The 14,423-nt window shown below is 51.8% G+C and overlaps 1 protein-coding gene across 2 annotated transcripts in view; it reads right to left on the bottom strand.

Annotated features, from left to right (window-relative positions):
* Positions 1-75: 75 nt before the first annotated feature.
* Positions 76-14,423, bottom strand: part of KCNIP3 (potassium voltage-gated channel interacting protein 3) — a 63,114-nt gene continuing 48,766 nt past the window's right edge. For both annotated transcript variants that reach the window (XM_067532308.1, XM_067532309.1), the window contains exons 3-9: positions 10,693-10,817; positions 9,667-9,736; positions 8,933-9,003; positions 6,702-6,809; positions 4,183-4,287; positions 3,566-3,628; positions 76-2,602 (exon numbers count right to left, since the gene is read on the bottom strand). In XM_067532308.1, the coding sequence (XP_067388409.1) occupies positions 2,555-2,602; positions 3,566-3,628; positions 4,183-4,287; positions 6,702-6,809; positions 8,933-9,003; positions 9,667-9,736; positions 10,693-10,817 (590 nt within the window). In that variant the 3' untranslated portion in view covers positions 76-2,554. The remainder of the gene's footprint in view (positions 2,603-3,565; positions 3,629-4,182; positions 4,288-6,701; positions 6,810-8,932; positions 9,004-9,666; positions 9,737-10,692; positions 10,818-14,423) is intronic.

The raw sequence follows: 14,423 nt of genomic DNA, 5'->3' as shown, positions 1-14,423 counted from the left end.
CCCCCGAGGTCCGGAAAACTTCCTCACTCCCGTCACCTGCCTCAGTCATCTCAGCCCCCAGCCCAGCCTCCAGAGTCCCTCGCTGCCCCCTTGGCCAAGGCCTAACCTCCTGATGTGAACCATGCCTCCCCCTTCCGGCACAATGGAGGGATCAGAAACCAGCAGCAGTGGAAGGCTGCTTACTGCCTTTCTGTTCTGTTTGTTCAGCACCTAGCACCGGAGTTTATGACTGGGGCTCCTAGGAATTACGCTAATAATAACTTAATAAACCAGGAGCATGGGGGCGGGGTGCTGCAGGCACGTTCCTAGCAAAGGGAGAAGGCAGGTTGGGTCAGAACGTCTCATCAAGGGTGTTCCTGACACCTTACAGCGTCACTTCTTCCAAGCACAGCGTCCCACAAGAAAACAGATGAGCTTGTCCTAAGGCATGAATCAACCAGCGCTGCAAGGGCTAGACGGCCGGCCTCACCCACTCATTGCATGTCGCTCAGTGGGGTTGTTCCAAAACTCCAAGCTCCAGAATATTCACCCTCCGTAACGTGGCCAATCCCACGTGGTGCTCTGACGTTTGCAGCCGTGCAGCCAGCTGGACGTGCAAAGAGAGGCCCAGGATAGACAGCGCCGGTGGAGCCGTGCTCATGCTATAAGCCTCGTTTCGTGGAACGGGAAGGATTCGGATACACAACCAGCTGGGATCTGCTGCTGGAGAAGGAAGCAAAATGGAGGGGAACCTCTTTTTTTCTGAAGTTTATTTTATTAAAATATACAGTGACTGAATATCAAGTAGTTACAGAGAACAGGAACTGATGACCGTCTCCCCAGGTTATGCTGTGAGGCTGGGTGGGAGGTTAGGGACGCTGGAGTAAAGGCTACTGCTAGTGAGACATGCGGCCATTCCTTATACTGTACATATGTCAGGAAGTATCGAGTGCAAACTCACAGCATCCGGAGAGGAGAGGGAGAGACAGCCAGAATTCAGAGCCTTGTTGGCATTGGGAGACAAAAACAGACTGATCTGGGCCTGGGGCAGAGAGACAGAGAGAGAGATGGCCTGTGGGTATGGGGAGAGGTTTGAAATGTCCGGAGGATGGCAAGGACTGAGTCTGGGTGGTTAAAAGTCTGGAACCTGGTGCTAGTTCAGATCTGGAAAGTGGGGCTGAAGGACTTGGGGGTGGAGGATAAAGGTGGACTTCGGTTGGTGGAGAGGACAATTTTTTGATCCGCACAGAGCTCTTCCTCAGTCTTTGCGTACCACAAAAGCTTGCCCTCACCACCAAGAGAAGTTGGTCCTATAAAAGATAATACCTCACTCATCTTGTGTCTTACACCAACACGGTCACCACAACGCTGCCCATTCCACAGAAGAACAGTTTTCCGGTGTGACCCTCATATCCAGTCAACAGATCTTCTTAGAGCCAGGTCCTAGCCAAAACGATGGGACGTTTCAGCTCCCGAATGTAGCAGCTAGAGTCCGTCTCCTCTTCCAGCCTGGGAGAGCGAGGGTATTTGTGCTTGTACTTCTGCTTCGGAAAATTCAAACCCTGTTCCTTTGTTGCAGACAATCCCTGTTCTGTGCAAAGATACCTTGTTCTCCCCTACCGCTGCAGGTGGAGGGACGTTCATTCTCAGTGTTGTGCTCTCTTTTTCCTTTGCTTCCCTTCTCTGGGGAAGCTACCAGAGGAAGTCTTGTCGAAGGCTCTCTGCACGCTTTACCATTCACCCACAATGTGGAACCACAGACACTCTTGTGCTTTTTGAACTGAAGTTCTGGAGAAGATTCCCAACAGCCAGGAAGGTCAAAGGAGAATGTCTTCTGTTCAGATGTCCACGAACCGTCCGCTCTCAGCTGGCAGCCATTCAGGCACCAGGATCTCTGTCCAAGGGCTGCCTGCGCATGGAAAAGTGGGGAGCAGCTCCTCAGCCGGTGAACACCGATGGAGCTGGGTTGAAGTCAATTTTCAAAATGGGCCATGAAGTCCAAATCGTGCCAGCGTAGGATCTAGCTGAAGACCCATTTCTCCTCCAGAAATTGCGCCCCCTCACAGATACTGCACCCCCTTTTCCTGATGAAACCAGTAACTGCCCCATTGCCCGGTTCTCACTCGGTGCTGGAGAGAAGAACTCCGCCTCCCACATGCAATCCAGCTACCATGCAAGAAGCGCTGAGCTTAACCCACGAGGCTGGTCTTTTTCCCACGGGTGGAATTTGACACCATGCACCGTTCCCCGGCTGTGTCTTACGGGGGCGGGGGGGGGGGGGGGGGGAGGAGCCAGCCAATCTCTCTGCTAGGTCAGACAAAGCCATGAAACTCGAGCACTCTCTGTCTCCTCTGGCTGTTCAGGTGAGAATCCGGGCAGGGTCGGGACCAAACATGATCACGTCCTCTCTCTCTCTCTCTCCTTTTTATTTTGGTTGGTTTTTGTTTTTAAATATAAAAAGAGTTTGTTTTCCTTCTCACAAAGATGTGTGTGTGCTTAACGAGAGAGACAGACACGGGCGTCTGTCTGTGTGCAGGCCAGGAGACAGCCGCGCTGGGAGAGACAAAACCACGTCCTAGATCACGTTCTCAAACAGCTGCATGGAGCTCATGATGTTCTCGTCCTGGAAGGGGAGGAGACAGCAAAGCCAGAACAGCGGTTCAGAAACGACAGGACGAATGAAAATGTGTGGTTCGGTGACTGGGGAAGTGGCTTGGGAGACAGGAGATTTGGATGCTCGTCCCAGCTCTGCCACTGGGCTGCTGTGACATCTTGGGCAAGTCTCCGTGACTCAGATTCCCTTCCCACCCTTTGGCTCTATATAGATTGTGAACCCTCTGGGGCAGGGACTAACACATGTCTGTACAGTGCCTCCCAATGAGTGACTAGTTGGCTGGGGTCCCTTAAGCTCTGCTGTAATAATAATAATAATAATAATAATAATATATCTGACAGAGACGTGGTCTGGACGTTAGACTGGCACCCAGGATAAGCTGAGTTCTAATACTGGTCTGCTGGGTGTCCTGGGGGACGTCCCATTTGTAAAATAGGGATAATAGGCCGGGCCTGCTTTGGACAGTGTTTTGAGGTCGACCAATGAAACTAGCTAAGTATCATTACCGATTCCAGGGCATCATCTAGCACCGTTCACATGCTACCACGCGCACATTTTAAATCAACCTGCCCTTCGTGGAGCTTTGTCTAATCTCCTGTCTGCCTAAGACAGCTCCACCACTTCTGCGCTTATGCAGTAAGTCCCTCCACTGCAGGATTCCAGCCCACGTTACACAGGAGGAGATGATCATTTCTGGCCTTGATGAACTGGAATGTGACTCAGGGTGGGAACTGGGTGCAGCTGCAATCCAAAGGGCTCGGAAATGGTGTGCTTGGAATTTGGAGGGCCGGATGAATCGGTCTCCCGGCAGGAGAATGCACTGGGCACATCGGTGAGATGGACGCTAAGAAAGTAGGATTGGTAAGATGGACTCTGAATCTAACAGAGGGGCCAGTGATGTGGTGAGGAGGAGGAGGAGAGATCCGTGGGACACAGTGGGTGGTGAAGAACACACAGCAGTGACCCGCTCACCTTTTGACAGGTCTCTAAAAACTCCTCGATTGTCACCACGCCGTCCCGATTTCTGTCCATTTTCTGGTATGGAAAGCAATGCTTAGCAGGTGTGCGCGCAGCGGTCCCAGCGAATCTGGGGAACAAGGTGGTCCCCCACCCACAACCACGCCTCACCTGGCTGTATCCTACAGTCCACCAGCCCGCAATCCCGACTCTGCCTGCCTGCAGCCCACTCAGCGGCTGTGAGCCATCACTGGGATACTCCTCCCAACCTTTCCTCCTTCCTGGTCTGCAGCAGGATTCCCAGCCACAACCACAGCAAGTCAGCCCCTGCCTTCTGCCTCCTGCCCGCAGCCAGATGGGAATCTGCATCTGCCGCCGCTGGGTTGGTGCAACCGATCTCGCGCTCACCCCGTTTCCACCCCAGCATAATTCCACCCATTTCTGAGATGCCACTCCTGATTTACCCCAGGCTGGGCCAGACCAGAATCGGCCCCTTCCGTGCCCAGGCTTTTCGAGGACGCTTCCCATCTGCCTTCTGGCTAACTCAGAATCCGTCTGTCCTCCAAGCCTGCCGCCCTGGTTAGCAAAAAGAGCTCCCGACTCCTTCTCCAGCCCTCTGCGAGCTGGCTTACCTGGAAGAACTTCTCCACATGCTCAGTGGGAGCATCCTCCCTCAGGAGCGGGTACGTGTAGCGGCCCATCATGTCGTAAATGGACTTCATTATTGCCAGCATTTCCTGGCAGAGAAAGAGAGAGACACGCTCAGGTCGGGGAAGAAGCCTAAACAAGTCCCATCACCTTCCCTGTTCTCGGCCAGATTCAGGGCCAATGGAAGATCATGAGGGCGACTTTGCAATTTCCAGGCAGACCCTATCAGCTATATCCCCTCGGAGGGGTTAATGCCATCGAACGAGGCAGTGGGAGAAACCAACACACAGCGGGAGTCCGGGGACTTTATATTGGGAGTATCCCAGCCACAATTTGTCCTCTCTAGACTTCCCCATTGTCCACTCCAGGCAAACAGCAGCGGTACGGTCTAGTGGACGGAGCACTGGACTCAAGAGACCTGACTTTAATTCCCAGCTCTGCCACTGGCCAGCTGGGTGACCTTGGCCTTAGTTTCCCCATCTGTAAAATGGGAATGATGAGCTCTACTGATGAAAAGGGCTAGTTAACAGTCAGCTATTATCTTGTGCTGTGACCCTCTCGGGCTGGGTTTGTACTTAGCCGAGAGATCTCCAGGAAGCGGCTGCAGGAAGTGATGCTGAGGACTGAGGAGGCGGCATGTGAGCGTCCCATGGCGGTGTCAGGCATGCAGCCGGCAGGGTCCGCCGTGAGGGAAGGGCGCTGTGGAGGTCTGCGCTGTTGGCAGCGCATCACGACACAGAAACCAAAGTCCTGACCACTAACAATCCTGTGGCATGTCTTCCTACAGCTGGAGTATTAACCTCAGCACCAGACCTGAGGGAGACTCCTTCACTGAACGAACCCCCGCGCTCTCCTGGCAGGCAGCGTGTTTCCTGCCAAAGCCTCCGTGCGATCTAAGTCTCCTACAAATCAGAGACCGTGTCTAGATGAGGGACCGTCTCCTGCTTTGTTGTGCGTGTCAGGTCAGGGGGATTATTGTATCAAGTCTGTCCTCACATATGAGTGTTGAATGCACGTCTAAGGGGCAGAATTTGGCACTGCTATTTTAATGGCACACACGTGGTCCCCAGTACGGCGCCACCGATCGTAACCGGGTACCGAATGCTTTTATAAAACGGCTGAGTGCACGATGTGACCCTCGCTTTGGTAAGTCGTCTTGCTAAACGAAGCGGGAGGGAGAGATGCAGCGAGACAGATAATACCAGGGCAGGCAGTAGGCTCCGGACGCCTGGATCAGCAGCACCAAAGGAAACAAGGGCTCCTCATCGGCTTGGGTGAGAAATAGCCATCACGGGATCCCCTAGAATTCTGCAGACTCGGCAAGCCTGGGCGATCTTGTCGTATAAGACCAAGTCATGGACCCGCTGACATCAATGGGAGTTTAGCCATTGACTTTGGTGGGGCGAAGATTTCACCCACGGGAAGTTAGAAGCACCAAAGATTTAATGAGTAAACCTGGCCTACACCATGTCAGGTACCCACCAAAAAAGCCACATGTACCCATTGTTCTCTCATATGGCTGCAGCCCGGCTTGGTGATTTCAACTTTCATTCTAGCCAGACGGGATTCGCAAGGGCTGACGCTCTGATCTCGGGGAAGGGGACGGAGGTGGGGCTTTAGGGGCGCATGGAAAGCGGTTGTAGCCTTGGCAAAGCCATGGAGGTGTCCTGGTTGGACCTGAGCTCTCAAGCACGGCAAAACTCAACCCGCCGCTACGGCCAGCTGGAACAAAGTACCCGAACAGCCACACCTTTCAGCCTCCGGTGCCGAAAACCAGGCACCCTAAAGTGGCCTGATTCATTCTCAGAGGTGCTGAGTGGCCACAGCTTCCACTGACATCCAAGGCACTCGGCACTTCTGCAACTTCGCCCCCGCCGGTAGGTGCTGAAACACGGCTCCAGGAGCCCAAGGCTCGGCCCCCAAGATTGAAAATGCTGGCCTAAACCAGCACAGGAGTCTGCCACTGTTAAATACAGCCTGGAGAAATAAATCCACTCACAGGGGGGGTCCCTCAAACCCAGTTGTACCACGAAAACCGCCCGTATATGACCCTGAAACTGATCCATACCTCCAGGGAACTGCCTCAGCGCTTCCATTTATCATCCTAAGCCAAATTTTCAGCTCCTCCCCATTCCCAGAGGCTCCAGTCATGGTGCACGGTCGCCCAACAGGCCTGGCTTGCCTGCCCCTGAACCACTCACTTACCGGTGCCTCTGATACTGATCTGTCTTCAGATTCCCCTGGGCTCCAGCCCCTAGCACAGAAACACACTCCCGCTCCTCCGGCCTTTGGAGTCCTTCTCCCCTCCGGGACCTTGGCCCCGCATAGACACGCGTACCGCCCCCATCGCTGTGCGTTGCGACGCTCTCACTCTCACGTCCACTCCCAGATGCTTCTGTCCCTGCTACAGGACATTCGGAGCCCCCCCTTCCAAACCTCACGCCCACACCACAGCCAGCTGCTCCCCTGCAGCCACATCCCCACCAGCCCGGCCGCAGGGTACCTCCTTGGTGATGTAGCCGTCTTTGTTAATATCATAGAGATTGAAAGCCCAGTTTAACTTTTCGTGCACCGTCCCCCGGAGTAAGATGGAGAGGCCGACGACGAAATCCTGGAACAGAGAACAAAGCAGAGACATAGCGAGACGGGCCAACGACCGGGGCACGGGGACAAATGCAGGCCACCCCAGCGCCGCCCTCCACTCTCCAGACAACGCCCCAGGAAAAAGAACCGTTTTCCAGCTGGCACCTGGGAATTGCTCTTTAAAAAGGGAAGCTCTCGATCCTTCAAAGGGTGAAGCGGAAATATCGATCCTGAACCTCTCCCGGTATTTTTCCTATCGATCCTGTTTCTGTTCTCGGCTGTGTCTATTTTTAGTCAGCTCGCTGCCCACCTGAGCCCGAGTGCCCCTTGCTAACAATAATGCAAAAAAAACCAACCCAACCCCGCTCTTTGGTTCTTTACTGCTCACTGTGTCCGGCACTGAGTGCAAATAACCCAGTGAAACTCATTAACTGCCCCCTCCTGAAGCAGAAATGAAATAAAAGGCAGCTGCTGGCTGGCTGAGAGATTTCTGTTACATCCATTAACTAAATATAAGAATGATGATATATATAGATATATAATGCTACATACACACACTCATATGAGAGTGATCTATTTATATATATCGTCTTTATTTAAACCAATCCCGCAGCTTTTGGGCAGTTTTACTACCTGTTTGTACAATGTATATATACATTGTAGGTATGTATGAACGATGAACTAGGGAAATCAGAAGAATCAACCCACAGCTTTTTGATCTTAGGAGCTGCTAATTCTGACTGCCTAACACAACAGGGTCTAATCTGGTTACATGGTCTTTAGGCAGCGAGATAACAACCCTGTTGATGCATTAATTACCCTGATGCATGGTTGGTGTGCTCTGTTCTCACGTAGGTCCCTCAGCTGGCAGGATATATCTCAGACTAAGCAGGCATAACCTGAGAGCCGTACATGGATGGGAGACCCAGGGCTGCGGGAAATGGTGCTGGTGATTCAATAGGGGCTTGCGTTCCTGAATCAACACTTCAATAGTGCTGTGGGGCTGGGGTGACCAGATAGCGAGTGTGAAAGGTCAGGACAGGGTGGGTGGGATAATAGGCATCTATATAAGAAAAAGCCCCGAGTAGCGGGACTGTCCCTATACAATTGGGACATCTGGTCACCCTATATGGGGCACACTTCCAGTGGCGGTACCGTGGTGGATTCATTTTAAAATCAAGATGGGATGTTTTTCTAAAGGCTCCGCTCTAGGAATGATTTCGGGCAGTTCTCTGGGCTGTGTGATAGAGGGGGTCGGACTAGACGATCACCATGGTCCCTTCTGGCCTTGGAATCGATGAAGCAACGAAAAGCTGCAGAGGCAGGATAGGGGGACACATCTGGGGAGGGAGAATGTGGCTATCCAAGCTGGGAGTCTGGGCAGGACATCAGGGTTAATACCCCCTGCTCTCCTATGGGAAGTGTCCAGTGGGGTCCCCTTTACAAAGATAACAAGGGAAATGGGCATGAAGGGAAGCCCTGTCTATCATCCTGGCTGGGGCACTCTGTCGTGGAGGGGAGGAGAACTCTGATGTGACTGTGGAGTAGAATCAGGCGAGGAGGACGCAATGATCCTTGCCCATTGGTCAATTTCTCCAGCAAGCACCTTGGCGCCGTCTCCCCTGCCACCCCTGTACATGGCAGAGGCTCCCCAGAAACGTCTGCAAAGCCACCACATTGTCCTTCCGATCCCTCCTAAAACCCTCCTCTGCCATGATGTCCATGCAACACTCAACATCCGCTAGGCGGCTGGGGCCATTGCTTATCATTCAGTTCTAATCTTCTCAGTTTCCTTGCATGTCCCCCCGTCCCTCCCCCCACCCCGCCACTCCAGCCCATTCTGTGTTGTATCCACCCGTTGTCCCTCAGCTTATCAGCAGCAGCTAGGAGCCCGTGACCTAATGGCGCTAGGAGCTGTACAAACAAAACGTCAGCCCTTGCCCCGGGGAGCTGGCACTCTCAGATTAAACTCTCCAAGGCAGGGATCTGTGTTTGTGCAGCACCAGCCACACTGGGTGTCTGATCAGAGCCCGCTACAAATAAAAACCAGGCATAACGAGGAATATTTTCCAAACTGCCAGGGGGAGTGAGGCACCTAAAAATCCCTTTTTAAGAAATCTGGCCCTTCGAAAACGGGAGCTGGTATCTCACCTCGAAGCAGATGGCTCCGTTCTGGTCCACATCGAAGGCATTGAACAGGAAGTGGGCGTACATGGTGGCATCTGGGAGGGGAGAAACAAGAGAGACTCATCAGTGAAAGTGTTGGCACTTTTCACCCCAGCCCACCTTTATCTAGGGTACTTATCACAATCTTTCACACACTGATCCTCACACAGCCCAGTGAGGCAGGGCAGGGCTGTTATCCCCACTGCCCTAACCATTAGACCATCCTGCCTCTTAGCTGCCACAACTTGTGTTTGGGGGAAAAAACCAGCGGATAAGGGTAATGTCACAGCAAAGTGAGAACGTGCCTTCCAACAGCGCTGGAATTTCAATTCCTGAGCATGCTCTTGCGTCCTCTATTCCAGTGCAGACTGAGGCAGGTTTCTAGGACAATATTTATTTAGCTAGCAATGGGAAATAACTTGCAGAGCTCTGGCTGTTTGGGGCAGGGACCGTCTCTGCATTACCCCAGGGTGTACAGCACCGAGCACAACGCGGCCCGAATGGGGCTTCTAGACACGGCCGCAGTGCAAAATAACAGTGCATTTATCCCCTTTGCAGCCGAGAGTTTTCTCCCCAAAATGGGACATCACGACGACGACGCCTGGGATAAAGGCGCTGGGCTCCTTGCGGGGAGAGAGTCTCTCTGCCTCGCTAGATCATTTAACCCTTTCCCCTCCCCTGCTCAGTAAAGGTCTCAGGGCGACGGGTGTCCAACTCACCTCCCTGAGGGAAGAATTGAGCATAGATCAGCTTGAAGGTGTCTTCGTCTACCAGGCCGCTGGGGCATTCCTACAGAGGGGAGTCATCACCGGGAGGTTAGCCCCCTGCTGCTCTGACCACCCACTGCCCACAGGCGATGACATGTAGCAGGACAGGATCAGGTAACCTGACTCCCCTCTTGCCCCATCGCTCTGCCCTGCAGCACACCCTCCCAAGGACTGTCCTCCGAGGGCATCTCTTAGGGTCCCTCCTTGAGCCCTGGTCCCAATGCACCTCGGTATTCGTGGCCCCGTTTCATCACAGCGCACCGTCTCGCCCCTGCCGTGCGCTCACCCCGTCCCCATGGTGAGATGTCTCAGCACGTTGCTAAATGCACTGCTGGAAGGCGCTCAGAAACTACGGGGATGAGCGCGGTATAAAAACCCACCTAGAAGAGAACAGAACGTCCCAGCCCAGCACTCTTGCCCTGTGGCTCACCAAATAGGCCCTGCTAAAATCTTGGTCTGTGATACGCCCTCCTCCCTTCCCCGCCTCCATTCCGCTCTCAGCCTGCCTCCCCCAGGGTCTGTCTGCGCTGCAGGCAGAGGTGTGACCGCCGCACGTGCAGACCTATCCGCGGTGGCTTTGATCGAGCTCGAGGAATGACATCGACACGTGCTGTAATCACACCTGGCGCGCCCCCAGTGTAAACACCTTGCACCGGGAATGCCCTTCACCCCAAGCCCCACTCCTCTGCTCAGTGAGCAGATGAAGAGCAAGGTGCAGGCCAAAAACACTCCATCTCCTCTCAGATCCGTTAACATCTCGCCCTCCACGCTTCAGTAGGACTTAAATGGTGCCTCGGCCTTGAATTTCACCCACGGTCAGCGTGCTTTTTGCAGAGCCCCCGAGGCTGCATCTCAGCCAGCTCCTATCTTTCCAGGATTCGGTTTCCGGTCTCGTCTGGGCAGCAAATGGAGCCTGGCAGAGGGCACAGCTGCTCTCAGGGGTCACTTGGCTGGAGGAAGGACACGACAGACACTCACATTCTTGAAGCCCCTGTAGAGCGACTGCAGCTCCTTCTTGGTGAATTTGGTCAACGCTTGCAGCTGGTCTAGCCCTTCTGGCTGATGCCGGACGGATGAAAGTTCAAGGTCGCTGTCACTGCTATCTGGAATGACACAAGACAAACTCTGTGACCAAGCAGGGAGGGAAACGTAAGCTCCCAGAGTCCAACCCCAGCACAGAGGGGAATAAGGAATATTGTTGTGCTGGGGAAGGTTCTTGGTTGCCAGCAATCAGATATTTGATCTAGGTATTATTAATTAATTAGTTAATTATTACGTGATCTATGGGCAATCATAAACCTTATTGAAGCTGAAGGGCATGCTATCCACCTTTCATTCAGGCTAAATGAAGGAGCAATTAAATGTCCTTTGTTTAGTGATAGTTGGAGCTACAGAAACCACTGCCCAAGGATCTTGGCTACCCTGGAAGGCTTGAGCAAGAACTAACTCAGGGAGAATAAGTCACTGGGGACTGATTGCATCTTTCTCTCTCTGCTCCAGGGCCAGTCACAGTTGCTACCTTCCCTCTTACAGCTTCCTCTCTCACCCGAGCCTTTTAGAGCAAATCACCTGACCCCTTCCCAAGTGGGTCTGATAATCGAACAGGACAGGTTGTCTCCAGGGCCTTAAAGGAGCAGACCATCCTAGAAAAATCCACGCCCCGGAGTCCCATAGCTACGCTGACCTCACCCCTGGTGCAGATGCAGCTAGGTCGAGAAAAGAATGCTTCCATAAACCTAGCTACTATTGCTCGGGGAGGTAGTTTTTCTACAGTGATGGACAAACCCCTTCCGTCACTGCAGGATGCGTCTACACTACAGAGTTATGCTGGCATAGCTACATACCGTAGCTATGCCGCTCCAGCCCGGTAGTGGAAACAAGCCAGGAGGGAGACAGGGAAGCAGACACAGCCTGAGAGCACTATAATGTGGCCCTGAGATACAGCTAAGAGAAAAAGCTTTTGGGGCTGGAGTGTTGGCTGGAAAGGCGGGCTTGGGATGCGAACAAAGAACTGTCTCCTGTGATTTGATTTGTACCATGCTGAGAGAAACAGAAGTGTGCACGTTCCTTGTAAATAAACAAGGTCCCACCAAAGAAAATACCAGATTTCATCATCAGTTCCAACTCCCAGCTAGAACAACCGGCAGGGCCCTGAAGTCTCACAAGGCACTCGAGTAACATTAGGTTCAAGGCACGGCTGGGACCTCAACCCCTGTAGCAAATTCTCCTAAATGCTCCGCAGGGCTCATATTCCCCAAAGCCTCCACCTCCCAGCAAAACTTAACAGGATGGAGGACTGGGTCAGTCCTTCGCACAGAACTGCCCTGGCCCCAGCTCCATATCCCAGGAAGAAGAACCACAACATTTCTAGCACACACAGGACCTGCCAGATTGGATTCAAACCAAGGATCAGGCCCAGGACCTAGTCTCTGAGAGTGGTCAGCACCAGCTGCTTCAAAGGCAGGCGCAAGAACTCCTGCAGCAGGCAGTGACGGGACAACTTGTCCCAAGGGAAAGTCATATCCAGCCCCCCCAGTAGGTTATTATGGGTTGGGTTAAACTTCGTTGAAACTGGGGGGAGCGTAACCGCCATCCTTCACTTAAGATAGTTGTAAGAAGCCATTAAAGCCCAGATCCTCAAAGTTATTTAGGCACCTAACTTTGATTGATTTCCTTTGAAGATCTGGGCCTAAACTCCTTTAGGGAACCAGGTGCCTGAAACAATAGCAGCCTCCACCCAAAAACACAGGCATATGTAAGGCTACTCAGGAAGCTGAACGATGTGCGTGGAGGGGCTTTGCTGTGTATTGCTTTGAGCAGACGGGTGTAAGAGAGAAAAGGAGAAAACAGACCACAAAGGGATACGGAGAAGGAGCAGAGAGCCAAGGACACTGCCTGGAGAAGCACTGGGAATGTGGCTCGAGAGAGCTTTTGGGCAGAGTGTTGGCTGAAAGAGGCTTGGAACGGTGAGCAAGGAAACTATCTCCAGTTTGATTCCTGCTGTGCTGAGACAAACAGAACTGTGTACATTTTTTGTAAATAAACAGGATTGAAACACCAGATTGAATCCTCAATTTCTCCTCCTAACTGGAACAACATGCAAGACCTCGAATTTTTGGCTAGCTGCTCGGATCCAAAGGGGTAACAAGGTGAGGGTTCTGTCCGGACACAGGAGGGGTTGACATCCTTTCCAAAGCTCTTGTCTGGAGCCCCGTCCTGCCAGTAAAATAGCACTGGGCTTGGTGGCTTATGGAAGATTACAGCAGGTTTGGGAAACAGAACGCACAGAGAGTCTCTTGGAAACCTAGTCACGAGTGAAATTTCACCCTTTCGGGCAAAGAATGGGGTGCGGGGAGTTTGCAGCAAAAAAACCAAAAACACAGACTAATTTGCCAAATAGCCACACGCTTGCTCAAGATGAAAGAACCCTCAGAGCTCCTGAAAGTCCGTAGCAGAAGCAACCGGCTCAAAGACATTAAGGAGGCTGTAGGGCTGGCATCCAGACATCTTCAAGTCTGCAGCCAAACTAGCTGGTTGAAGGAGTTTTAGAAGTCTGCAAGGGCAGTTTGCTGACCTCTTAAAGTCTGGAGCTGAACCAGCTGGGCTGGACGACATTAGGAAGGCCGCAGACACTTTGATGCAGTTCTGTCAAACAAACGAATGTATGCTAATGAATACAGCTGTCATCTAGAATATAACATAATTTACTTACTTGGTGGTGAATAAATACTTCCACCCAGCACCAATGGCTTTTCCTCAATAGTTTTCTTTTTAAAAACTATGGAAATTCCAGACAAATAACCTTGTTCAGATGAAGTTATGATTACAAATTCCTATCATTTTCTTAAGGGAAAAATAAGACTTATCTCAAACTTTTGAACGTCAGGAAATTCTAAGTGCATGTTAACCTTCAATAAACAATATGCAGGAGAGTCTGGAAACGCACAGTTATGGTTTCATAATATCAACACCCAATCTGTCCAGCAACTCAACCAACTACTCACAACCCCCTTCCTTCATTTCTAACCACAAACCCTCAGCTTTGTTACTCTAAATACTGATCTGCATCATGCCTGGAACTCCTCACTGACACTGATCCACACACAAACCTACTCTTCTTCATCCCCCAACATGTTGAAAATGAGAAACAGCAATGCTTTCTTTCTCATTTTCCATACACATTCCAGAACAATGCGATCTATCATTCACCCATCCGTCCATCTGTCCCCAGACACACCCCTCTATCTCTCCATCCATCCATTCACCTATTTTATCCTGCCACTCATCACTGTATTATTTGAGCACCTTCCATGTAAAATCAGTAGCAATACCAAAGTCCCTAGTGGACTTCATGAAATCTCTGGCATTTCTCCTTTGGGGGAGGGAGTGGTAAAAAGTCTGTGTTTGAGGTTCATATTTTGGTTCTGATTTTTTAAATATTTGTATTATTTCTTTGTTTTCTATTGCTTAGGTTGTGTTGTTTCCAGGTTGGATAGTGGGTGAGTGGGTTTTTAGGGTGGAAATGGGTGTCAGTTTTCTGAGTTTCATTCTCAGCACAGAGAGGCTTCTCTCTGATCCATGAGGATTATCCATGAGCTGGGCAGGTCAGTCTATCTCAGTTCATCCTCCAAATGGGATAGTGGCAGTAACACCGTGCATCATAAGAGACGTGCCCTTGTCCCGAGACCGAGAATAGCTGGCAGAACAAC

This window comes from Emydura macquarii, unplaced genomic scaffold (genome assembly GCF_026122565.2).
Source record: "Emydura macquarii macquarii isolate MOO-44397 ecotype Brisbane River unplaced genomic scaffold, CSIRO-AGI_Emac_v2 contig_3257, whole genome shotgun sequence".
In the NCBI taxonomy this organism is placed as follows: Eukaryota; Metazoa; Chordata; order Testudines; family Chelidae; genus Emydura; species Emydura macquarii.
The sequence above is the reverse complement of the archived record's forward strand: the minus strand, read 5'-3'. Positions and strand labels throughout refer to the sequence as shown.